Source organism: Mesoplodon densirostris, chromosome 1, assembly GCF_025265405.1.
Source record: "Mesoplodon densirostris isolate mMesDen1 chromosome 1, mMesDen1 primary haplotype, whole genome shotgun sequence".
NCBI classification, from domain to species: Eukaryota; Metazoa; Chordata; class Mammalia; order Artiodactyla; family Ziphiidae; genus Mesoplodon; species Mesoplodon densirostris.
Window position 1 is genome coordinate 54917444 of NC_082661.1, and position 27730 is coordinate 54945173.

At 44.9% G+C, this 27730-nt stretch overlaps 1 protein-coding gene across 1 annotated transcript; it reads left to right on the top strand.

The window, feature by feature from the left end:
* Positions 1 to 27466, top strand: LGI2 (leucine rich repeat LGI family member 2). Its single transcript, XM_060082760.1, has 8 exons — positions 1 to 197; positions 1580 to 1651; positions 2640 to 2711; positions 4920 to 4991; positions 10302 to 10373; positions 11063 to 11232; positions 17172 to 17336; positions 26649 to 27466. Exons 1-8 carry the CDS (start codon positions 1 to 3, stop codon positions 27464 to 27466), a joined length of 1638 nt encoding a protein of 545 aa, XP_059938743.1.
* Positions 27467 to 27730: the final 264 nt, after the last annotated feature.

Genomic DNA, 27730 nt, shown 5'->3' on the forward strand with positions numbered 1-27730 from the left:
ATGGCGCTGCGGCGGGGCGCCGGCGGGGCGCCGGGACGGCTGCTGTTGCTGCTGGGAGCCGCGTGCCTGATCCCGCCGAGCGCGCAGGTGAGGCGGCTGGCGCGCTGCCCCGCCACTTGCAGCTGTACCAAGGAGTCCATCATCTGCGTGGGCTCCTCCTGGGTGCCCAGGATCGTGCCGGGCGACATCAGCTCCCTGTGAGTGAGTGGGACCCCGGCAGCCCCTGCCCCGTCCTGCCCCACCCGGCGCCCGCCGCCGCCCGGGAGTTGCCTCTGGCGCCGGGACAGCGCGACCCTGACCCCACTTCCCGGCCCCTTCCTTTGCGTTTGGGTTGGGGCGCGCGGTGGGACGTGGGATGGAGTCTCGGGCCCCTGGGAGGATGAGGGGAACCCGAGATCCAGAGCCTGGGAAGCCAGACAAGTCCCTGGGGCAGTGTTTCTCAAAGTCTGACCCGCGGGCCACCTGCATCAGATCCACCTGGGGGGGGGGGGGCTTGTGCCAATGCAGATTCCGGGGCCCGCACCGAATGATGCAGGGTCTGAGAGCGGAGCCTTGGAGTCTACATTTGGCCTCCCCAGGTGATTCTGGGGCGCATTAAAGTTTGAGAGGATGTGTGTTGGGGGTGGGAAGGTTGTGTGGGGGGGCATGTGTATGCAGCTGAGCATGACTGGAGCGCTTGCAGAGGGATGAGGCCTCACCGTCCCTCCTGAAGTCTGGGGCTGTGGTTTACACGGTGCCCTCCTCTGGACCTGTCCACACTGCAGGTGGGGCAGTACCTGGGAGAAGGCATGTCACCTCTAGAAGTGGAGATGCCGCCGCATGTGTTTGACGCCTAATATTACTAAGTCGGGTGACATGGAGCATTCCAGAAATGAGAATTCCCCTGGTTAAATCCCTTAGACCAGCAGCTGCTTAACGGATCTGCATATTAACTGAAATAATTCTGAAATGATGTATTGAGGTCCTACTGCGGCCAGAAAGTATAGGGGTCCTGGTGGCTAAAATAGTCAGGTTCCTTGTTCTGATTGGCCGTTAACTCTGGCAGATGGCGTGGCCTCCCACCACACATTCAAGTTCAGGGGTCTCTGGGTTGTTTCCCAAGGCTTTCACGGTACATTTAATCAGAAGTGCTCTGAACGACTTTCAGAGATGTGCTCCCAAGGGGAATGCTTAATCCCACCCTTGAGTTTCGTCGGCCAACACTAATGCTGTGTCTACACAAACAGAATCATGGGCAGAGGTGAAGGAATTATCCGTCTTCAGCTAGGGCCTCCTGTAGTTAAGAAAAGGAAGTGAGGGGTTATTGATATAAACCGGCTGAGATGATGTCTATGCAAGGAGCTAGACTGATAGTAATGGTTTCTATTATTCAGTCCAGTTTTCTTATTGATCCAGTTCATTGGAAAATGGCTGGACTCATCTTGTTCTTACCCCTGAGAAGACCCTGGCCAACCATTTGAAGCCTCATTCCTGAGTGGAGGAGTTTAAAGCACAGGTAGAGGATAAGGCCTCTTGTCCGTCTTGCCCAGCACTTCCTCAAAGCAATCTTGTCCTTGTTTTGTTCCTCTCTTGCCCGTAGGAGCCTGGTAAATGGAACGTTCTCGGAAATCAAGGACCGAATGTTTTCTCATCTGCCTTCCCTGCAGCTGCTGTGAGTATGGGAAGTCCTCTCTGGGAAATGGCGGTCGTGGAGGTGTGGTCCTGGGAAGAGCTGTCTCTGTCTCTTGGGTATCAGTCCTTCCCAAGATTCCCAAGCTCGACAAGTAAACTGTGGCTGGCTCTTAGTGTTTACTTGCCCCGTTGTGTCCCCACTGAGCTGAGTCCCCAGTGCTCAGTGTCCTTTCCTTCTTTCAGCACATGTTTTCCTCAAGGACTTTATTAATTTATTTTTTTTTAACATCTTTATTGGAGTATAATTGCTTTACATTGTTGTGTTAGTTTCTGCTTTATAACAAAGTGAATCAGCTATACGTATACATATATCCCCATATCCCCTCCCTCTTACGTCTCCCTCCCACCCTCCCTATCCCACCCCTCTAGGTGGTCACAAAACACGAAGCTGATCTCCCTGTGCTATTCGGCAGTTTCCCACTAGCTATCTGTTTTACATTTGGTAGTGTATATATGTCAGTGCCACTCTCTCACTTCTTCCCAGCTTACCCTTTCCCCTCCCCGAGTCCTCAAGTCCATTCTCTACATCTGCATCTTTATTCCTGTCAAGGACTTTACTGTAGATGCCATCGCCCATATCCAGCAACTGGGGACATGATTACATTGAATTATGACCTGAACTTCACCTAAACATACCATTTCCCAAACACCTCACTTTAAAAGAGAACCTCCATTTTTAACCTCTAAATGTTATTATGGAAATAGGAGCTCTCAGGTCATATTTACTGAGACCCGTAGGGAAGAAAGGTGAAATAATGGGGGTGACCAGAAAATCTGGCCAAAGGGAATCCACTTGCCATTGTCCATCAGTGTCTGAGTCAGGTCGCACACCAGATGGGCCAGTTTTACACTGAGAAGAGCCCATGTTTGCCCACAGATCAGAACATAACAAAAGAAACAGAAATGGCTTTGCGATGTGACTCAAATTTTACACTTCTGCATTGAAACCTAATGTCTCTTATTTTCAGATTGCTGAATTCTAACTCATTCACAGTCATCCGGGATGATGCTTTTGCTGGACTTTTTCATCTTGAATACCTGTAAGTTTTGTGCTTTGTCTATTTGCTGAGCGTTTGGTGTCAGTGGAATGGCTGTATTGCTTTCCAAGCTGGAACAGCATCTCTTAGAGAGCTTAAGGGTGGAGAAAATTCAGAAAACCCCATTCTGTTTTCAGTGCTGACCTTTTATAGTTTACTTGTGTATAAACATGCTGAGACAGGAGGAGTTTGGAGACAAAGAGGGGGAAAGGAAACAAAGAAGGAAAGATATTCATTCATTCTCTGCTGACATTTAATTTGTCATGTCATAAGCACAATTGGAAATTACATTGGATATTTTTACCTCTCAAAGCTAGACATGGATTTGCTGATCAGCCAGAAATAAAGCTGAAGGATTCTGAGGGTTACATATTTTTTTTTTTTTTTTTTTTTTTTTTTTTGTGGTATGCGGGCCTCTCACTGATGTGGCCTCCCCCGCTGCGGAGCACAGGCTCCGGATGCGCAGGCCCAGCGGCCATGGCTCACGGGCCCAGCCGCTCCGCGGCATATGGGATCCTCCCAGACCGGGGCACGAACCCGTATCCCCTGCATCGGCAGGCGGACTCTCAACCACTGCGCCACCAGGGAGGCCCAAGGGTTACATATTTTTAAGAAAGTCTCCCTATTTGGGGATACAGCTTCATGTTTTTAGTTTACCTGTCCTATATCCTGTTTGCAGTGTCTCCTGTGAGCTGCAGCTGAGGGTCTCATTTTGTTTTTTCTCCTTTAAAATAAAGGTTATTCTTCCCTTTTCAGTTGTGCATTTTTTTCCCCCAGCAATGCCTGGCTCTGATTTCTGCCTCTTCACACTTTCAGGTCGTCTTTTTTCCCTTTAAGTTCTTCCACCCTTGTCTTCTGTCACCTTGTAATAATATTAATCCTGCTATCAGATGGAATTTCCTTACTTAACATTCAGGGCGATTTTTTAAATCCATGTCTCTGCTTTCTTATCTGAGGTTAACAGGTAGATGTTTGAATTCTAAATACATCCTGGGTCTAAGAAAGCTCTCTGCTGATTTCCTGTCCTCAGGAAAGATGTCTCTGGAGAAATTCTTTCTTCAGAGGATACATAATACGGGTACTCTCATGATACTTGATAGTCTAGGTAACCTGGGAAGAGTGGTCAGGCTGAAGTGCTAGGCCAACTAGGTTCTATCAAAGCACATCAACAGTCGATGGAGGTGGTGAACAAAGAACCATCCATTCTCTCTTTCAAGCAGTACATCTTCCTGTCAAGGTTACTGAGGAGGAAGTTCGCTTCTCAGCTTATACTGAAGTTTATTACTGAATAGACCCCTGATTTTAAAAAAAACCAGGCACCAGATCACTCTCAGTGTACGAATCAAGAACTGTTTCACTAACGAAAAACATCATGTTGCAAAGTCTCTCTTGGACCATCTCATCAGAGACTTTCTTACATTTGAAGAAATGTGATGCCGTAAACTAAAATTTAGTTCTCTGTGACCCTAGGGAAGAGTCCTAGTGCATTCACTTCATGTATTTCCCACTTTAAAGCATGGCTGGAGTTATTACTGTAAGGTCCTGTGTGCAAGCCCTAAGACATCTTAGCACAGAGAAAGAAGTTTGGCCCATGCTCAACTTCCTTATACATTCTATTTCCAAGTAGCCTAGAGATCTTGAGAATATCCTTGCCTTGTCACCCACTTGTTCAGAGATGACACTGTGTAGGACATGATGAACTCAAGCTTGCCGGAAGCCAAGTTTAATGGAATTCTCCCTGGGCAAAGACTTTAATATGAAGAGGTAAAACAATGGGCTCCCCTCAAGGGGCAAAGATGTTAACAGAAGTATTAATAGCCAGGCACTGTGAAATGTAAGAAGGTTGGAGGGGGGAAGATGTCTGGAAGCGTTCCAGTCTTGCGGAATTTGAGAATATCTTGCCTTTGTGTAGGGTTTTCTTCTCTTTTTTCCCCCAAGATGTTTTTACCCATGCTGCCAATTCTGACTTTGAAGACTTCCAGGCTGCTTCTGGAAGGAGTGCAAAAAGCACACTTGTGTGGAGGCACTCTTGCACACACACCCAGCTCCCACTTGGAATCTGGTATAGCTGACCGAGCCTTTGGAGATGAATTTCTGAAATTTATAAATGCTTTTAGATTTCATTCTGAAAGCATCCCAGTATCGTTTTTTTTTTTTTTTGAGATATTAAGCAGAGAAAATTCAGTTTAATTATATGGCTGTTCTCCTTAGGTTCATTGAAGGGAACAAAATAGAAACCATTTCAAGAAATGCCTTCCGTGGCCTTCGTGACCTGACTCACCTGTAAGTCCTGTGAAAAGTGTTGTAAGTCCTATTTAATGTGTAGAGTGAGGGTCACGTCCCAGTGCCTCTCTCTTTCTTGATTGTTTTGTACATATTGTAATAGCTTCTGAAGGAAACTCATTGCCAGATTGCCCGAGCGGTTTCTGTATTGTTGATCAGACACCAGCCCATTGTGATCACTCACACACTTGGCTTTCTTATCTTCTCCGTCATCCCGAATTGCCATTATGGTCCACATGACTGCTTGTGACAGGAGCACTCTGAGCTGGGAGTGATGGACGAGGTGGGAAGGAATGGAACATGTATCATATACCTACTCTGTGCCAGGCCCTGGGCTGAGTGCTTAGTGAGCCTTCTCTTCTTTATATTTCACCATAATCTGTGAGTCCCCATTGTACAGATTTGGGAACTGAGACTTACCTGACTCATTGAAGAATGTTTGTTGAATGGAGGATCAACATTAGGATGAAGTAGAATAGAGACATTTTTGTGGTTCCTTTAATTTGGATGCAAATAGCTTTTTTTTATGTTGGATTAATCTGTGGTTTAAGCTAAGCTCTCTGGGTTCTTTAATAGCTTTCTGGAGAAAAAAATTAAACAAACTGATTTGAATTGGCATATCAAATAAAGCAAGCACACACACTTAGCAAATTTAGAAAACTGGAAAAATAGTGCCTGTGCTTATGAAAATGTGAACATCGTCATTGTCTTGGCAGGAGCAATTTATTAACCAGGAACCAGTCCCATCTGCACGCTAGAAACTTTGTGTTTGAGTAAGATAACATGTCCCATCTCCATAGTCAGCTTATCTGTGGTAAAAAGACAATTGGGGAAGTTAGAGGGCTTTGAGTAGGGGTATTAGGCAGGGTGGCAATACCTCCAGGGTGTGTAACCGTAACCGATACAACATCTAAGGAGATAATCATTCACATCAGACCCTGATAGAGGCAAAGGGGTCTGTCAATAGGCTCAGTAAGCACTTGATTCTGGAATGGTACCAATCAGAAGTCCTGCCTAAGTTACAGCTTGTAGAGTAAGGAGATGAGGGAGTGGAAATGGGAGTCTAAACATCTGGAGCAGCACAGCCGATCCTGGACAACATCAGACTCTTATTGGCATTATTCCTCCATGTTTTCTTTCCTTGCTATAATAGTCTTGATTGTTTTTTCAGATTCAGCCTAGATGCCAAATCCCCACGTTCTTGTAGAGGCGAAGACAATGGGCTTTGAGTCACAATAGACTTGAGTGAAAATCTCAAGGCCACCATTTGTTAGTATTACTTAGCCTTTTTCAAGCCTCACTTTTCTCATCCTTAAAAATGGGGATGGGGCTTCCCTGGTGGCGCAGTGGTTGAGAGTCCGCCTGCCGATGCAGGGGACACGGGTTCGTGCCCCGGTCCGGGAAGATCCCACATGCCTCAGAGCGGCTGTGCCCGTGAGCCATGGCCGCTGAGCCTGCGCGTCCGGAGCCTGTGCTCCACAATGGGAGAGGCCACAACAGTGAGAGGCCCGCGTACCGAAAAAAAAAATGGGGATGATTATACAGACCTCATAAGATTGCCGCACGTAGTGGGTTAGTGCTTGCTTGCAAATCATCCAGCCCATTATCCACGGTAAATGTTCAAGGTCTGGTTGGCGTTGTTATCATCATCATCGTCGTCATCGTTCACAACAATAGCATCATTCCCTCCCTCCGCTAATGAAGAAGCCTCAGTTTTTTCCAGGGGCTGCTGAGTAGCCTTGGCAGTTTGGGTGGCTAGACAGGGTCTGCTAGGAAGACAACTGTGGGAGTCTGGAGAAGAACAGCTGTGGCAAGACAAATCCAGTTCCCAGAAGTCAGGAATGAAGGGCTTTGTTTTTGAGCAAAGGCTCTGGGCAGATTATGCGCCTAGAGCAAAGTCCGTGTGACTGGTTGAGTTCATCCAGATGTCAACTTTCATCTGACCAGTTGGCTGTGGGTCCTTGGTCTGAAAACAGATGTAAATATGCAGGTATTGTGCATATGTATTTGCATATCTTTGTGCATGTGGGCCCTTGGGTACATGGACTTCTATTCATGTGTGCACATAACTGTGTGTGTGTGCTTGCACATTTGCACATACAACCATATGCTGTGTATCACCCATATGTGTGCAAGAGGCACCTCCTTGTCTGTGTGACATGCAGGGGGCGCACACAGAGGGAACAAAGGAGTCCTTTGTTTGGGTCCAGAGCGCATCTGATGCATTAGAGGAGTTGTAAGCCCATCCAGCGTGGGTTCCCATCCCACAGTCAAGCCTATGGGGCCCGCCTTCCCCCAGCTCTCCAGCTCATTTCCGTGAATGTGCCCACAACACTGGGCTCTCAGGGCGCCCCTGTGCACACCCAATTCACCCCATTACTGGGCCTTTCCCTTACATCCTTTCCCTTGCCCAGGATACGGTTTCTTCTGCCCATGATCTCCTGGAATCCGCCTTTTCCTTCACAGTCCAGATTAAGTTCTGTCTTTTCCTTGGAGCCATTCCTGATCTCCCCTCCACACCTCTTGCAGCCCTCTCAGCTGATTCCACACAACCGGCAATTTGCTGTAGACACGGGCCATATTGGTTGGTGCCGTTTCACGGATGTTAGTTTCATCTCCCCAGCTGTGTTGAAAGCTCCCTGCGGGCAGGGCCCCTGCGGATCTTCCATTAACTCTGCTCTTCCCCCAGGGTCTCACACAGGGCTAAGCCAGCAGGACGTTCTTTCTGATTCACTGACTGACCAATGAGTTACTAAGCTGGGTTTTCCATATGTGCTCTACTGCAGGGCAAGTCTTATGACTTTTAAAGTTGACTCCTCTGGGCTGGAGATGTACGTAGTAATAAAAACATTTAATACACTGTTGAAAGAATGAACTGATCCTCCCAGCCCACCCCATCCCCTTTTTTTTGTAAACTTCTAAGCAAGGAGAACACATCAGCTCTCTAAGGTTCACTCTTGTGCTTAAGGAAGTGACTATCTGGAAGTTGCTTGTTTTAAGTATCTGCTTTTTACCTTTATGAACTTTTCCAACACCTGCAGACTCACATCCATACGTAAAGAAACATAGATCAGGTTTCAAAGCATTGAAGGAGCAGTGCCAATCTGTAACTAAAATCTAGGACGTTTGTTTTCCAGCGGTCCCACAAAGCCCAAGGGACCAGTTGCTGTTAAGTAGTTTTAGAAATGAAGTGCCATGAACTTGTACACAAAATGAAGTGGAAAGTGAGATGTTATGTACGGAGTCTGGGCAGGATAGGGGTGGACAGTCCATGTAAATAATTCAGTTTTCTGAAATCTAAATTGAACACTTGGAACAGTCACTAAACATTCTGCTTTTTTTTTTTTTTTTTGGCCTTGACCATTCCATATATGCTTATCACTTCAATCCAATGCATTTCAATTCACTAAAAATGTTTAGCTAAACTACTAACCTTTAATTAGCTAAAAATTGTACTTTACTTTCCAGAAAAAGTGACTAGCAGCCAGAGGAAAAAAAAAAATCAAAACTGTCTCCTTTTTAAATTTCAAGAAGCTACTTCTAGAGAATGTTCAGTCTGATTACAGTCTGTAGTCTATAATCTACAGTCTGTAGTTACGATTTCAATCTGTTCAGCCTGTTTTCCAACATCTTTAAAATTGTACCAATAAATCATTTAGGAAAGGAAGGTAAAATAGTACATGAAATTGTATTTTAATCCATTCATGGTTAACTGGATGGGAAAAGACATAATTTAGAAACTATAGGTCTCCCTGTATTCCATTGCTCTCATGCAGCAAGAATGTTTGGATTTAAAATGGGCACAAAGCTTTCTCCCCTAGCTGACTCTAATGAGGAACACCCTTTCATTCCTACTTCTGGGATGGTTCATTTTGATGCTACAAAAGATTAATTTCATATATATTTTTAAAGAGGTTGGTGCTGAATTACCTACATGTGGATTATCATTTATATGTTTTGCTGTTTGTATACTCAAATGTATAAAAGAAAACAAAAGTAAGCATCAGTTTTTTGGCTGACTCACACCAGGGCATGATGCCTGGGAGAAATCAGACTTGATGTACATCATTTCAACACCTATCATCTTTCTACGTCAGCAGCCCAGCACCATGTACACTCATCTTCAGCAGGATGATGACAGGGCACTGCATAATCCTGAATCATCAGAGAAAGCATTGATGATGTTTGTTCAAGACTGCTTCCTGGAGATGGGGGGTAGATTAGGACATTTTAGAAAGATCTCCAACACTAAGAGCAAAAATACAAAATATGGTTTCTGGTCGACCTTAATTAATGAGAAAATGAAATTGGTCACAACCAGTCATTCCCTAAACATTGTGGTTCACTGAGATTTTCTATTATCATCAGGGTTAGAGCTGAGATTCTTTATGTAAAAGAATATTTACATAAAGTAAATACTATTTTTGCATAGTCACAAGTAATAAAATTCACTTAGATGCCCCATTAGGGAACTTCCTAGGATAAGACTGTACATCTGTCTTTTTATCATTCTCATTTTAGTGCTTAAATCATCCATTCAGAAAGACTTTACTGAGTGCCCACTATGTGCCAGGCACAGTTCTAGATGCAAGGTTTACAGATGTGGACAGACAAAAATCTCTGTCCTCATGTTGCTTATGTATAGGGAGAATACAGAGTCAGTAAACAAATACATAGATAATTAATATATATTGTATGCTAAGCGACAGTAGTGCAGTGAAGATCAACAGAGCACGGAAAGAAGCTGTGTAGAGATCAGGGAGGGTGGTAAAAGTGGAGGACAGACCTAAAGGAGGTGATGGATGAACCACACCTAGGGGAAGAGCGTCAGGCAGATGAACACCACGTTCTGAGAACTTGAGCTGGGAGTGTGACTAGCCTGCGTGAGGAATAGCAAAGGAACCAGTGTGGATGATCTGAATCATCAGAGATTCAGTCCCACAGGTAAGTGGGAATGGAGGTAACTAGACAATGGAGGGCCTTGGGTGCCATCAAAGGGACTTTGACTTTTATTCTGAGAAACGTGAGATGCCATCTGAGGATTAACATGTGTATCAAGAGCTTAATAAATGCTTGTTTTAAAAACAAAACAAAAAACTGACATTGTATGCTCCAGCATCTATAATGTTATCTTTGTATAACTAAACTCATTTCTTTATCTCAGTATCAATGACCAAAGCCAGAAATTGAACTACCTTTTGCTAAAGACGTTTAGAGCTCTGTTTTAAATCACTTGCTTTATTTAAGGGACTTCAGAGGGATAGGGCATGAAGATAATAACCACATTAAAATGTGACCTTTTTGTTCTAGTTCTTTGGCCAATAATCACATAAAAGCACTCCCAAGGGATGTCTTCAGTGATTTAGATTCTCTGATTGAACTGTAAGTAATGAAAATTAAGTTTATGTGTGCTTGTCTTGAAATCCCCTCTCCCCCTATACTGCATTTCTTTTATGTTGTAGCTAAAAATCTATGACAAAGTAGCGAATACTGGGAAACAGCATATAGTTTGTATTGTGTTAGCTTTGCCATTTTGGAATATACTTAGTAGCATTAGGCCAATGGTAATTCGGCATGCTGGGTCGGGGGGCTTCCTTTCTCCCAGAGAGCAGTAGCATATCCATCTGCATTGTTTTCTAGTGCTTGTCACTCCTTGCTGTGGCAAAGTTTAACAAGATCTTAAAGTTTCAATTGTGTTTGTCAAAACTATCTTCCTGTAATGTCCTGTTTTTGCTTGTGAGAACCTATGCTGGGTGGTGTTCTTCTGTCACCCCTCCCCCATTTCCACCATGGCGTGGTGACAGTTTCAAGAGGATTTGGAAAAATGGTGCTGTGTCAACTCTGAGCACTCTGCGTGCTATACAGTTAAAATCATGGGCACTGAAGAGTGTTAAATAAAGTCAGTGGTATGTAAAAGACATCGGATGTATTCAATATAAAATTTAAAAAAAATTCCATTTTGGGGAGTTATTAAGTATGACAGGATATCAGGATTTCTGGATTTTCATGTTAGGGCCAAAATATTTCTGACATGTCTGTTTCTCTGTGTCTGTGTTTGTTTTGTTTTTTAGAGATTTAAGGGGCAATAAGTTTGAATGTGACTGCAAAGCCAAGTGGTTGTATCTGTGGTTGAAGATGACAAATTCCACTGTTTCTGATGTCCTGTGTATCGGTCCACCAGAATATCAGGAAAAGAAGCTGAATGACGTGACCAGCTTTGACTACGAATGCACAACTACAGGTATTCAGAACCTCTATCATCAAAGTCTTATATTTAGAATAACCCTTTGTTTTTCTTTTAGACTGTCAACAGGGAGTGGGGAAACATGGGGGTAAAAGTTTTCTATCAAAATTATTTTAGGGGAAATTTAAGCATTCTCAAAGAAATGATTTGATGTGTCAAGGAAAATAATCTCAACAGTTTGGAAGGATTTTTGTTAACTGCACTGGCTTTACTTTTGATTCTTTTTGATTCTTTACAATATTCAAATTTGTCTAAAGATTTTTTTTTAAGGTCAAAGGTGAGTTTGGCATGAGAACATTTTCAAAGCAGTCTAGGTTTCATATAAAGACAGTACAGAGAGACCTAAGTCACTGTTCTCTTGATTGAATACTATGAAATTTATAGGACATTTAACTAATAAATACCAGACTTTAAAATTTATAAATTGCTTTTGTAGTTCCATGTAAAATGAGATAACTAGGCATCCTAATCAATGGCAAAGTAGGAATATAAGTTAACAACTAGTTATCAAAAGGAAAAATTCACATTGAGGAAAAAAATGTCAAGAAAGTTTGATTTTGTTTTCTAGAGTCTGCCTCAGGGTTTCAGTTTATACATTTTCAGGTTATAAGATAAAACTAAAATACTAACTGCCTCAACTGTCATATCTTGTAGAGAGCCCAAGAATATCTCCATATGAAAGGCTTAGATGGAGTTTCTGTAGCTTCTAAAAACCAGATTTTAAAGGAGAGTGGATTAATCCACAGTATGAAACCTGCTTACCAGACTTATAAAAATAAACACTTAGGCTGAGAGTTGGTATCTACAAAGCCTCAAGTCATGTCAGTAGGAGCAGCAGAAATGAGAACTCAGAAAATAGTTATGGAAACTCAAAAGACAAAAAAACTCTAAGAACAAAATATCACATTTAGGCTAGTCCTACTGCTATCCCCCGATCTAATAAACAAACAAACTCAAAAGTAAAAATTATTTCTAGATATCTTTGTAAATAGGAGACCTGACAAGTTCTGTTCTTTTCTGAGAGGAAACCTGAAGTCTTATGGAAATGCCCTTGTCTTTCATCACTGAACAGGGACTTATTCAGCTGTGTAATTGGCAGGTGCCCTTTAGCCAGCTGAGGCCACTGGGGGGTTATTTATTGTACTGTAGAGCAGTGCAATATATCAGAGGTCACGGTCAGTGACATTTGCACCAAAAGGTGGCGTTCAAGGCCATGCTGTATGAAATGTGAAACCCCAGCTCGCTGGGGCTCCTCTCTGCCTCTTCTCATTTTTCTGGAGAGTTCTCTAAACCCCATGCTGAAGTGAGCAGCTTTTCCATTGTTCTCTTCTCACGCAGCCTTAGTGTGTGACAACGTTGCCAATCTCAGAGAGAAATGGCTTGGACTATAGAGGGCCTTGGAAACTAGGAATCTGTCCTAAACCCAGAATCTCTGGGGCAGCATGAGCCCCTTAACCATTTGGGGGCATTCTCTTATACATATTTATCTTTGCTAACAAGCTTTTTGCTAAAATTTAGGAAGTCAGCCCCCCTGCCTGGAAACAGGGAGAAGATGATTCTGTCTTGGCTCTTGTTTTATCCCTTTAAGGCTCATGAACAGATGAGCTCTCACTCACGGTGTCTTCCATCATGAAAAAATGGTGCCACCATGTTGTGACCCCCTCCCCCTCCCCCCAAATATAGTCCCTGCCTTGTAAGAACTAGGTCGATAAAGTATGAGTTTTGGAGGTTCCTATCTTCTGCCTCAGATCAAGCCTCATAAGCTGGTGCTCTATTTAAGGCCAGGGAGGAGATAGGTGAGGATGGATGGAAGTTGGAAAGCCAAGTCTAAGACTCATGGTACCATTACCGCATCCTCACTTGAGTTTGGGGAAGAAGCACATTTTCTGAGTGCACTGTTTTCCTCTTAGCTCCGGGTTTTAGCAAAGGAGTAAATTCTTCCAGTAGATGTCTCACCTTGTTCTTCCCAGGGAGAGGAGGGTACGATTACCATCCTGTTCCTCAGCACAGGGGTGTAATTAACACCACAAAGCCACCCCTGGCCGGTTTCAGCTCTCCAGAGTAATCAGTCCCTCCATAACCCTCTGCTTCAAGTCTATTTTTAACCACCTTAAAAATCCCTGTTACCTACTCATAATTCCCCCTGTTAGGAGGATAATTCACTAAATTCCTTAGAGGGAGTGAATTTTGCATCCTAATTGTCCCGTTAGTTTCCCTATTTCAGGGCTGATGAAAATGCAGAGAGAAATAATGCATTAATGTGCAGTTTCTCTCCCAATAGGATCAGCGTCATGTATAATTTATTTTCTGCAAGTGCTATAAATAGGTATGTAAAAATCTGTTGATTCCAGTGGGAGCAAGGCCTAAATTGTAAGAGTCCCACTGACATCATGAACTTAATCCAATGTGAATGGAAGTGGAAGTGCTTTTTGCAGAGAAGGCCATTAATACTTTAACACCAGTAAATTGATGTCCTATCAGCATGTGGATTGTTTGAGATCTTTCCACAATGATTGTGCTTTTGCCGTTTGTGAGAAATAACTTACGATGGGGAAGATGTTTAAATTCCCCGAGTCCTCTCCCCCATTCACACAAACGCACATTCATCAATCATATTGTTTCACCGGTTTCTTCCCTTCTTCCTTCTTTCTCTGCTCCTTTTTTTTTTTGGACAGGAGCGGCGAAGGGGGAGGAGTCTCCTATTAGGAATTAGATTTATAATTCGAATGACTTAACAGTCTGTGCTGTGCCAGATAGCCAGTATATAGAGAAAATATTATGAAACCAACGTTTGGGGGAAATCAGTGAAAATAGGACCATGAAAGCCTAGATTTGTAAAATGCTCTCTATTTTTTTAAATAAAATTAAAATTCTGGAATTTTTTTAAAATAAAAAACTGGAACTTTTGGGTCTGCACTTTAAACGGCCTGCATTTTTAAGCTCACAAGTGCTCGTGTTTCTGAGAATTCAGAGTGTAGCCAGGAAGCTCTGAACCCAGGGAGATGGGGTTATAAGCATCAGGAGTGTTAGGTACCTTGGGCAGACTTGGATGAGGCAAGGCAACCGGAGATGCTGGAGGAGGTTATAGACATCTTGGTGGTAATTAAAAGAACACAGCTGTATTCTCTGAGTCCTCTTCTACCTCCAGGAAAGAAAGCAGACCGTGACTGCTTCCATTTCCCTTTTCCCATTTACCAGCCTGTGAACACGGAAGCCTTTTGCAGCGTTTTCCGACTTCTACACTGGGGCCACCAGGGCCCACAGGAATGAACCAGGGGTTTTTCAGTTTTTAGTCTTTGACCAAGCAACACTGGTATTTTGGGGGACTTGATAGAGGAGGGGGAACTAGGATCCACGGTGACTCTTCCCTAAGTCTTCACGCAGGGAGCTTCACACTGTCACTGTTACGCGTGTAGACCTCCTGAGTGATCACCGCAGCCGAGGCTGGGCGCTAACACTTAATCCTCACTCTCCTATTCGGCCTCTACAGCAACCTTGTGAAATAGACGTTGCCCTCATTTTACTCCTGGGGAGCCTGAGGCTCTTGCCCGAGCTCCTGGAGCTGCAAGTGCAGGCGGGGTAGAAACCAGCTCTTCCGAATGTTCCAGAAGGGGGGGTACCTCCTCCACTCTTGCCAACTGTCCCCACTGTCCCTCGGCCACCTCTTGCTGTCGGGTGCAGAGGCAGCCTCCTCTTTGCTTCTCCCTTGTCTCCCTGTACCTGCAAGCGTCCTTCATTCAGCCCCGTCCTCTCCCACCACGGTCAGGGGCGAGGCCAGCCCTCCCACACTCGCCAAGCCAGCAAGCATTTACTCAGCAGCTCCTGTCCACTGAGAACACAAGGGGCCCCTCCAAAAGGTAACATGCATTGAGCACGCACCCTGTGCAAAGCACTGTTCTACGTGAGTATGAATCATAACAGATGATGAGAAACTGAGGCAGAGAGAGGTTGGGTAACTTCCCTAAGGTCACTCAGCAAAAAGGCAGAGTCAGCGCTCCGGCATTTTATCTTAGATGCCATTAAAATGAACACTCTCCCCAGGAGATGGCCCAGTGGTGACCAGGACAGTGGAGGGGGACTGTCCTTGCTTGGATCTCAATTCCATATTTATCAGTCGCCTACCGTTTGCTGAGCCTGAGGTCGGCATGTCCACCACATTCCCTAGTCTGTTCCTGCCATTGAGCTTGGATCATTGCCCCCATACTGCAGATGAGTAAACCGAGGCCTCGTAAGGGGAGGTGCGCACGCAGCCCAGGGATTCAAACACAGGAAGTGGTTTCAGGTAGTCTGACTCCAGGACAGCGCTCTTTCCAGTGCCTCACGCCGCCCTTACACCTCAGCTTTACCTTCTGCCCGCTGCCTGGCACCTGCTCTTCTGGCCCTGGCTCCACGCTTCCCACCTTAACACTCGCTCAGCTGCTCTGCCCCCTTACCTGCCTCTAGTCCTTTTGCACTGGCCCTCCTTACTCACTACCTGGTACCTGCCCTTTTGATGCCTTTCTCAGTTGACATCTTTCATGAGGCTTCTGAGTCAATTATTTCTTGAGTGGCTGCTGTGGGCTTGTGTCATTGGAGCTCCAAGAAGTGTAGGACCTTCCTTAGGAAGCCCTTGGTTCAGGAGACACACCACGCTGGCTGTGTGTCCATGGCCGGGCACACACCCTCTCTGAGCTTCAGCTTCTTGCTCTAAGATCTCTCCCATTTCTTCAAATCTGACCCTGATGTCTCTATGTTGGAGACTAAATCCTAGTAAATAATAAGATGTAAACAACATTGCCTGATTATGAGTCCAGCAAGTTAGGAAGGGTCCCTGATTGGACTGGTCAGGGCAGCTTTGCAGAGGAGATGGGACTTCAGCGGGCATGGATAAGGATTGGGTGGGGAAGAGGTGGGCCAAGCCAGGATTTTCTCATAGGAACTACTTTCCTAAGCCAGACGTCCACCCTCGTTTTACCCTGGGCACTTTTAGCCTGCTAAGAAGCAGTGCACCCTGAAAGATCTCTGGCCAAAGAAATAACGTAAACTTTATTAGTATTTTGTTTTTTTAAAAAAACTTCTTTCTTCATTGTTTCTCTAGCTACTGCACACACTAACTGTTCTTGCATCCAAGGGCATGCTAACCCTGTTTCTTGGTAAGACTGTACATTCCCTACCAAGATTTCACAGAGTGAGTCTGTAGCTCAGGGAGCGACACAGATGATGGGTATTGACTTGCCACTAAGTGTAAGAGCAGAATGCGTGCTTAAATAGGACGGCATCTATGTTGCTGGAGGATCTAATAGATCTCCTGTAACTGCTCCCTGAGCTGCAGGGCACTACCCAGATCCCAGGCGCAGCCGTACTTAGCACTGCTACGAGTCCAGTAACCAGTAAACACACTTAGGTTAGCTTCCCCGCACAGTGGGCTTTATAAACCTCCAAGACCTCATCAAAGAGTTTGGTTTGGTTTCCAAAACTGCAGCGTGCCCTTTGGGGAATTTACTTTTAATTTTCTTTACTACCTGGACTATTCTGAGAAAGCTAAAAATAACAGCATTCCCAAAGGAATTTGACCACAGCAGCCCTTCTTCATAGAGTAAATTTCACCATAGTTTCAGGAATGATGCCCTGCAGTATCCTTTCTGTCCTGTCTTTCTGAAAGCCAGGTCTCACCAAATTTGTTTAAAACTTTGAGATCCTCTAGCCAGACTTGTGAGCTATTTATCTCAAGGAAGATGTATTAGAAGCTGTGCATTCAGTCTGCTAATTCTGCACAAGCCAGAACCCTCTGGGCTCACCCAGAGTGAAACATGCCAGGATGTGTGTCGCTTCTCTCCTGCCCTCCCCCCTCCCCAGTCCTCTTTGGAACTGATGAGAGAAAGGATAGAAGGGGAATGGCGGTCCATAATGCCCACAGGAGAGCTCACGGAGACTTTTTTTTCAACACCCCTTCCCAGATTTTGTTGTTCATCAGACTCTGCCCTACCAGTCGGTGTCAGTGGATACGTTCAACTCCAAGAATGATGTGTACGTGGCCATTGCTCAGCCCAGCATGGAGAACTGCATGGTGCTGGAGTGGGACCACATCGAAATGAATTTCCGGAGCTATGACAATATTACAGGTGTGTTATGGCTTTGACTGGATGTACTGACCTCATTTCAGCGTGGCCTAAAGCCCGGGAGAGAAGAAATGTTCTCTGTCACCCCGAGAGGGAGCTTGGCTCTCTGGCTTGGTTTGATTTGGGAACACATTCCAGCCCACCCTCTTCCCTCCAACTTTTTCTGGACATGGTCAGTTATTGGTGAGAGCAGAAACCTTAGGTGGTGATTCTATTTATTGTTGGTGATCCTTTTGTAAAGGGAGAGGGTGATGGGGGCCTGTGGTGGGAAGCATTTTCCTGAAATGGTAAGAAGTCACTCCCAGAATCCCTTGATTTTGAGCAGTTATGACAGCCTCAGACTGCATGAGCGTTTTAGCAGCTAAATGAATCCTTTGACTTTTGTAAGCTCTTAACTAATATGTGAATGCACACACCCACGCACACACACACGTGCTCACCTACACACATGCACACACTCATGAACACACACACACTATAGCTGTTTCTATTGCCCCCTTGCCGAGTCCTGGTGATCACTACTTCCTTTTAATAAGTACATACAAAATAAGCATAAATGGCTTCCTAATTCAAGCCTTTGGGATAAGACTTAGTTAGAGCTTCATTTGGGGCCATCATTGAATCCCAGTGTCTTAGCGCTACTAAAAATGGACTGTCTACTTGCTTTTTAAATAAGTGGATAAAGTCAAAATAATCTTTCAAAGACTTCTCGTTTATCAAAGTGCAATCTGATAATAATACTGACTTTACAAACAGCACCATGTGGCCTGACTCTTGCCCCATGTGAGGGTTTCCTTCAGTGATTCCTTCTCTGGTTCGAGCAGCGTCTTGCTGGGGCAGAGAGAAGTGTATCCAGGTAGCATTTCCAGATACGGAGGTTCTGGCCTTGCAGCAGGTGCAGGGATGCAGGGAGAGCATCGTTCACCCTTGGGGAGCAAAGCTGTTAATGAGGCTGATCTGGCAGCCCGGAGAGGTCTATGAGACGTAGATCTGACGCTCTGACATGCCATCTGGCCTCCCAGTGCTGAGCCCACATTCCTGGGAGCAGCTCCGCTCGCTCCAAGCGCAGACTCAGCACAGAGCAGTGCAGGTGAACCTATGGAGGGAAGCCCAGGCCTCAGGACCCTAAAGCCGGTCCATGTTAGAGGAAACGAGGTGAGAGAGGAACTCGCCACCTGCATGTTTTTTTGTTTTTTTTTTTACATCTTTATTGGAGTATAATTGCTTTACAATGGTGTGTTAGTTTCTGCTTTATAACAAAGTGAATCAGTTATACATATACATATGTTCCCATATCTCTTCCCTCTTGCGTCTCCCTCCCTCCCACCCTCCCTATCCCACCCCTCTAGGTGGTCACAAAGCAAGGAGCTGATCTCCCTGTGCTATGCGGCTGCTTCCCACTAGCTATCTATTTTACATTTGGTAGTGTATATATGTCCATGCCACTCTCTCACTCTGTCCCAGCTTACCCTTCCCCCTCCCCATATCCTCAAGTCCATTCTCTAGTAGGTCTGTCTTTATTCCTGTCTTACCCCTAGGTTCTTCATGACATTTTTTTCCCTTAAATTCCATATATATGTGTTAGCATATGGTATTTGTCTTTCTCTTTCTGACTTACTTCACTCTGTATGACAGACTCTAGGTCCATCCACCTCATTACAAATAGCTCAATTTCGTTTCTTTTTATGGCTGAGTAATATTCCATTGTATATATGTGCCACATCTTCTTTATCCATTCATCTGATGATGGACACTTAGGTTGTTTCCATCACCTGGCTATTGTAAATAGAGCTGCAATGAACATTCTGGTACATGACTCTTTTTGAATTATGGTTTTCTCAGGGTATATGCCCAGTAGTGGGATTGCTGGGTCATATGGTAGTTCTATTTGTAGTTTTTTAAGGAACCTCCATACTGTTCTCCATAGTGGCTGTACCAATTCATTGATTTTTGCTTCCATCTTTTCTCTGACCTAGAAGATCGGTGAGGGCTGAATGAGCAGGCCCCTCTGCCTTTTCTCCTCCCTCTCACATGAGGAGGTGGGAGCAGAGTGAAGCCGTGCTCTCGTGCAGGGAGTTCTGAGACCAGTGCTTGTTGCCGGTGATGGTTGTGGGCTTGCAGAGAGCCAGGTTCGGGTTAGTCTCGTTGGGGCTCATAACAGCTGTTTGAGGTGTTATTGCGGGTTCCCTGCCCGTAAGTAGAGGACAAGCGACCTCTCTTCAAGAGAGAGGAGGCATATGGACTATAAAGAGTTCAGGTTTTGAAAACCTATGAACATGGATTCTACTCCTGACTCTGCCATGTGCTAGGAAGTAGCTGTGGCCTTTGAGCCTCTGTTTTCTCATCGGTGAAATGGGCAGGAGATGTACCTCTCATGGATGTTGTGAGAATTGGATGAGTGCCAGGCACAGAGAAGGCAGTTCTTCTTCTTTTTTTTTTTTTTTTTTGTGGTATGCGGGCCTCTCACTGTTGTGGCCTCCCCCGTTGCGGAGCACAGGCTCCGGACGCGCAGGCCCAGCGGCCATGGCTCACGGGCCCAGCCGCTCCGCGGCACATGGGATCCTCCCAGACCGGGGCACGAACCCGCATCCCCTGCATCGGCAGGCGGACTCTCAACCACTTGCGCCACCAGGGAGGCCCTTCTTTTTTTTTTTTAAGTGTTTCCTCTTTCTCTTTTAATTAAAAAATTTTTATTTATTTAATTTATTTTTGGCTGTGTTCAGTCTTCATTGCTGTGCGTGGGCTTTCTCTAGTTGCGGAGAGCTGGGGCTACTCTTCATTGCTGTGCGTGGGCTTCTCATTGAGGTGGCTTCTCTTGTTGTGGAGCATGGGCTCTAGAGCAAAGGCTCAGTAGTTGTGGCACATGGGTTTAGTTGCTCTCTAGCATGTGGGATCTTCCCAGACCAGGGCTCGAACCCATGTCCCCTGCATTGGCAAGCAGATTCTTAACCACTGCACCACCAGAGAAGTCCCAAGCAGGCAGTTCTTAATGCTGGCTTCCTCCTCACCTTTCCAAACGAAGAGGTGAAGGCTCAGGCATGTTGAATCACTCCACTGTTACTTCCAAGGCAGAGCTCGGGACCTGTCACTGCTGCATCCCACCCTTTCCTTCTCCCAGGTTGACCTTGGTAGAAGGGGACAGCATTGCCCTCCACCTGCCCTTCCTACATACAGCAGCTGGTCACACCCCTAGGTTCATCAAGTCATCCATTCATTTTTTCATTTGTTCAAAAAGATTTCTTGAGCGCTTACTCTGAGCCAGGCCCAGTCTAGGTGCTGGGGCCATAGCAGTGAACAAGTCACAAGAAAACCTCCACCCTAGGGCTTCCCTGGTGGCGCAGTGGTTGAGAGTCTGCCTGCCGATGCAGGGGACACGGGTTCGTGCCCCGGTCCGGGAAGATCCCACATGCCGCGGAGCGGCTGGGCCCGTGAGCCATGGCCACTGGGCCTGCGCGTCCGGATCCTGTGCTCCGCAACGGGAGAGACCACAACAGTGAGAGGCCCGCGTACCGCAAAAAAAAAAAAAAAAAAAAAAAAAAAAAAACACAAAACCTCCACCCTCAAGGAGTCTGTGTTATAATGGGAGAGAGAGAGACAATAAAATAAGACAAATAATTGTAATACATACAACACATTAGATGGCAGCATGCTAAGAAGGGAAAAGGTGGCAGGGAGGAAAGGTTTGAAGTGTTGGCATGAGAGGACTGTAATTTTAGATAGAGTGTCTGGTAGAGGCCTCATTAAGAAGGTGTTTGAATAAAACTTGTGGGACATGAGGGCTTGATGCACGTGGAGAGTGGGAACGGTGGGGAGAACATTCCAGACGGGGAAGAGTGAGTGCAGCAGTCCAGAGGCAGGAGGGTATTTTTCCTGTTTGATGAACAGGCAGGCGACTGGTTTGGCTTGGACAGAATGATCCAGGGGCAGTTGCAGGAGACAAAGTCAGAGAGGTCAGAGGGCTGATCATGGGGGCCTTGCAGGTCCTATGAAGGACTTGGGCTTTTACCTTTGGTCAGAGGTCAGCCAGGCTGCACAGAAGATGCAGGTGCCTGCTCCAGAAGGCTGGGTTGTGTCCAGCTGCTGGGTTGAGAGTAGTCCGTGTGTGGGGAGGGGACCAAAGTGGAATCAGAGCAAGTAGTTGAGAGGGTATTGCAAGGATTCAGGCAAGTGCTAATGGCCTGGACCCAGCGGAGGCCGCAGAGCTGGGCGTAGGAAGTGGTCAGTGAGAGCAGAGTGGCTGTGGCCAGAGCCAGGGCTGGAGCTTACTGGTTTCCAGGGATTCCTTGGCCTCTGAGTGTTGAAGTCTGAATCTTCTGAGAGGTGGGCAGCTGGACATGCAGTCCACTGGGATCCTCTTCAGAGCCAAGCCCAAGAAGTGAGCTACAAAACTGTGTTCGTTAAGTTTATGAACTCCAACGTCATACTGGTTTTTTCATAAATCTGTCTCTAGATCTTTCTAGTTGGTGACCTTGGCCAAGTTTTAATTTCCATGAGCCCTTTTCATCTGTAAAGTGGGAATTCCATCTGTAAAATGGTATTGTCATAGTATTGGGCCCATGGGAATTTAACTGGGTAGCTTATATAACACTTAGCATGGGGCCTGGCGTATAGTAAGTTCTCAACAAGTGTTGGGATATCAGTTGCAGATAAAAATTAGATATTTGATTATTAGTCCTTGCTACCACCGCTAGGGAAATCCACCAGGTTTGGATCTTTTACTCTTCTTAATTCATGAAAGCACACAGATTTCATACATCAGGGTCCCAACACACATTTCCGAATACATATTGCCGATTTCCTGTCACATTGATTTCTGATCACATCTTACAATTCAACCACTTCTCTTTTGTTTCTCTCTTCACCTGGGTTTCCAGGCTCAAATGCAGCCTCCTACAGGAAACATTTCTTGATGACCGGATTGGAATGAAGTCTGCCTTCTCTGCTTCCTTATTACATTAATTTCCATTAAACACAAATCTCGTCACATAATTTTTCACTTAGAGGAAGGCAACTTACATTTACATACTCAGTGATTTATAAGCTGTTTCTTTCATCAGCTACACAACCTCATAATGTGTACTTATCGTCTCTATTTTATAGTGGAAAAAAAAATAGGAGCAGCCCTCCTTCTCCCATAGACCCTAACTCTTGGACTTCAATAAAATTGTCTCCACAACTTTCAAAAGCATAGGAGTGCCAGGACCAGCAGAGCATGGCCTGAGGGAGGCTGGGAAAGAGGGTGGTTACAGAAGTAGGGGCCTTGCTCGCTCTGTGGAGGAAAGAGTGTGGCTCGCTGGAATTCAGCCTGGTGTGAAGGAAAGCCCTGCAGCTCCCACGAGCTGGGCAGATGACAAATGGATGAGTAAGGGCACAGCCCCAGAACCACTTGCCTCGAACAAGACCAAGGTAAACATGGACCATTCTCTCCTCATGGGGCTGTGCATGCCTCATTTATCATCTCGTTTGATCACAGGGTGATCCCAGAGTCAGCAAGAGCTGGGCAGGATTTTCTCCATCCATGGCCGGCAAGTCTGGGGCTCCGAGGAATGGGAGGGACACATGCTTCCCCCTCTGTGGCCCTGCTGGGCATTGTACAAAAGGGACATCCATCTTCTAGTGAGAGAGGGAGACCCAGGGTCATGAGCCGCCCGCTCCCCACTCCCCACCCAAGTTTTGCTCCTTATGTCTTCTCCTTTTTCTCTCTACATCTCTTCTCAGCTCTCCTGGTTTTGGTTAATTTTGTTTGCCTTTTGATTTCTGCCCACTAAGTATGTTGCAGCATCTCTCCTCCTAGATTAAAACACATATTCACACACACACACACACACACACACACACACACACACACGAGGATTTCTGCTGCTGCTGACAACTCCATAAGCTACAACTCCACAGGCTACACCTGGAAAGAGGATGCTTTATGGAGCATCTCCAAGAAAGGAATTCTTTCTTTCTCACACGGCCCCTCGGCTGAGACCAGTATGGCTGCAGGATGTTTCTGGGTAGAAGGGACCTCCGTAGCCAGGGACTCAGGAGGAGCATACACCTCAGTTAGTGCTGTCAGGGGGGAGTCAGCGCAGTTTCTGAGGAGCAGTTTGGTAGTTTAAACCCAGAAACCTTAACAATGTGCACAATGTCTACCCCGCAATCTCTCCATTTAAGAATGCTGCCAGAAGGTTTTCAAACACAGATTTCTCTACAGGGAAGCCTATTACTTACAATAATGAAAAACTGGAAATAAGTGCAATGTCCAGCAGTAGGGGATTAAATCAAATATGGTGTCTCCATGCAATGGAATACCATGTAGTGTTAAAAAATCAAGTTGTAGAAGATGCAATAACAGGGGGAAATGTTCACAATATAGTGGTCAAGGGAAAAAAGCAGGTTATAAAAAATCCATGTACACTATAAGCCCAGATCTATTTTTAAAAAGCACATTTGGATATGTGCAGAGATTGGCAATTAAAGAAATATATCAAGATATTAAGTGTTATTTCAGCATTTGCAGTTGAAGTGATTTTGATTTTCTTCTTTGTACTTTTTGGTACATTGGTGGTGGAGTGTAGACTGGAGCCAGACTACCTGGATTTGGATCCCAGGCTCCATCACATTGTAGCTGTGTGACCTTGTATAAGTTACTTAACTTCTCTGTGCCTTTATAAAACAGGGTACAAAATTAAGTGTCTGCTAAGTATATAATAAGCATGTAAAGTGCTTAGTATAGTGCCTTTATGTGTTACCTATAATTATTTTCAAAATTTGCTTTGATGAACATTAAAAACCTTTATACTCAGAAAAAATGCAATAATTAGTTTTAAACAAAGGAAAGGGACCAGGTTCTTGCAGGAAAGCCAAAGCAGTGGAAGAGAAAAGTAAATACCACTCTAAAATCCACCCACCGTCTGCCCCCAGTGTTAATACTGAGGACAGAAATTGGATAATTATCCTTGTAATTTACAGACCAAATTCACTTTGGTCCAAACTGCCTAGAAAATTAGGGGAAAGAAATAACTTTTAATTGAATGACCTAGATGACGGGCCAATACTCTTTGAGATGTGGGTGGTCTTATTGCTGTCTGGCTGGAACGGTGAGAGTGGGGGTTCTGGGTGCAGATAGGGAGAAGGTGATGGGAGGTGACCCAGACAGGGGAGTCATGACTGAAAATGTTCCCCTTTTCCTCCAAAGTTCTGGTTTGGTGCCGCATGAGCTAGATCATTCAGATCATGGCTCGTGATCTCAATTGCCTCAATGATCCAATAATGAGAGTGACTAGTTATTGATCACTTCCTGTGTGTGCAAGCTCTGTACTAAAAACCCTGACCGTGAAATTTCTCAGGTAGTCTTTACAGCGGCTGTGTAAGGTCAGGGCTGGCAGCACCCTTAGTCTTATCTGGTAGGGGAGGAGCCTGAGCACAGGGAGTTGAGGGAACCGCCACAGGGTCAGAAAGCTTATGAGGTGCTGGGCCATGTGGTCTAGAGTCACAAGGTTTAACACTGGTCTATTCTGCCTCCACTCAGCTTCAGAAATCAGAAAAGGTCAAACGTCCTCAAGAGCTCTCATTACATTTTTTTTTCCTGCCTCTAAGTCCTGACTCCTAGCTTTTTACCCCCCAAGAGAAGAAACCCGTTTAAATGCCTCATTCTCCCCTATGGAGTCGGGAATAGCATGCAGTCAATTTGCTTGGTGTCTTAGTGAATTTCCTGAATTATACGCCTGCCTCTAAAGATGCCAGAGACCCAGGTGACCAACACTTACCTATTTCGATGGAGGTACTTTTAAAACTTTTTTTTAAATTGTGGGGAAATATATATAACATAACATTTACTGTCTTAACTGTGTTTGTGTGTGGTTCAATAAATGCATCAATCCCCAGAACTCTTCATCTTGATAAACTGAAACTCAGTACCCATTAAACTGTAATTCCCCATTCTCCCCTCCTCTCAGACCCTGGCAACCACCCTTCTGCTTTCTATCTCTATGAATCTGACTACTCTAGGTACCTCATATGGGTGGAATCATACACTATTTGTCTTTTTGTGACTGCTTATATCTCTTAGCATAATGTCTTCAACATTCATCCATGACACAGCATGTGTCGGAATTTCCTTCCTTTTTAAGGTGTAACAATAATCCATTGTGTGTATATACCACATTTTGTTTATCCATTCATCCATCAGTGGACACTTGGGTTGCTTCCACCTTTCGGCTATTGTGAATAATGCTGCTATGAACATGGCGTACACATATCTCTTCAAAACCCTGCTTTCAGTTCTTTGGGTACAGACCCAGAAGTGGAATTGCTGGATCATATGCTAATTCTTTGTTAAATTTTCTGATGAATCGCCATACTGATTTCCACAGTGGCTGAACATGTTATATTTCTCACCAGCAGTTCATAAGGGTTCCAGTTTCACTGTGGACAGGCTTCATTTTTTTAATTTACCTAAAGATTTTATTATTGTTTTGTACCAATTAGATTTCCATAAAGATTTATCCTTTTCATTCTCTTGATTAAATGCAAAAATATTCTGATTGTTTAATATATTATTATTCAATACAGTTAATTTACCTAAAGAAATATTTGTTATGTATAGTTTAGATTTACATAAACAAATATTTACTCTGTTCATTGTTCTTTGTTATTTCTTTTTTTTTTTTTTTTTTTTTTTTTCTTTTTGCGGTATGTGGGCCTCTCACTGTTGTGGCCTCTCCCGTTGCGGAGCACAGGCTCCGGATGCGCAGGCCCAGCGGCCATGGCTCACGGGCCCAGCCGCTCCGCGGCATATGGGATCCTCCCAGACCGGGGCACGAACCCGTATCCCCTGCATCGGCAGGCGGACTCTTAACCACTTGCGCCACCAGGGAGGCCCTCTTTTTTTAAAAAAATGAACTATAGTTGATTTACAATATTGTGTTAGTTTCAGGTGTACAGCAAAGTGATTTCGTTTTATATATATGTGTGTGTGTGTGTATATATATATTTCAGATTATTTTCCATTATAGATTATTACAAGGTATTGGATATAGTTCCCTGTGCCATGCAGTAGGTCCTTGTTGTTTATCTGTTTTACATATAGTAGTGTGTATCTGTTAACCCCATACTCCTGATTTATCCACCCCCTTTCCCCTTTGGTAACCATAAGTTTACTTTCTATGTCTGTGAGTCTGTTTCTGTTTTATAAATAAGTTCACCTGTTTTATTTTTAGAGTCCACATATAAGTGGTATCATATAATATTTGTCTTTCTCTGACTCTGGACGAGTGTTTCTCATGGTGGCTGCCCTAACCCCATCTCCCCTCTTCTGGAGCGCAGGTCAGTCCATCGTGGGCTGTAAGGCCATCCTCATCGACGACCAGGTCTTTGTGGTGGTTGCCCAGCTCTTCGGCGGCTCTCACATTTACAGATACGACGAGAGCTGGACCAAGTTTGTCAAATTCCAGGACATAGAAGTCTCTCGCATTTCCAAGCCCAACGACATCGAGCTGTTTCAGATCGAGGATGAGACGTTCTTTGTCATCGCAGACAGCTCCAAAGCTGGTCTGTCGACCGTGTATAAATGGAACAGCAAAGGATTCTACTCGTACCAGTCTCTGCACGAGTGGTTTAGGGACACGGATGCCGAGTTTGTTGAAATAGACGGCAAATCACACCTGATCCTATCCAGCCGCTCCCAGGTCCCCATCATCCTCCAGTGGAATAAAAGCTCTAAGAAGTTTGTCCCCCACAGCGACATCCCCAACATGGAGGATGTGCTGGCCGTGAAGAGCTTCAGGATGCAGAACGCCCTCTACCTTTCCCTCACCCGCTTCATCGGGGACTCTAGGGTCATGAGGTGGAATAGTAAGCAGTTTGTGGAGATCCAGGCTCTCCCATCCCGGGGGGCCATGACCCTGCAGCCCTTTTCTTTTAAAGAGAATCACTACCTGGCCCTGGGGAGTGACTATACGTTCTCCCAGATATACCAGTGGGATAAAGAGAAGCAGCTCTTCAAAAAATTTAAGGAGATTTATGTGCAGGCGCCTCGTTCCTTCACAGCCGTCTCCACTGACAGGAGAGATTTCTTTTTTGCATCCAGTTTCAAAGGGAAAACAAAGATTTTTGAACACATAGTTGTTGACTTAAGTTTGTGAAGGTGTGATTGGTGAATTTAAAAGACGCGTAGCTTTAGCTCTCACAAGAGAGGACCAAGGGGGGGAAAAAGCCAGGTTCACAGGTCTGAAATTACAAATGCACTGGGGAAATAGTTAGAAGTTTGCAAACTTTTAGAACTCATATTTTAATCAGGGATTGCATTTATTGGCTAACTGCATGACATGTCCATTCTCCCACTTAAAAAGACATCTGAAAGCCTGTAATTACTGAGAAAAGAGTACAACATTAACTCTTATCATCTA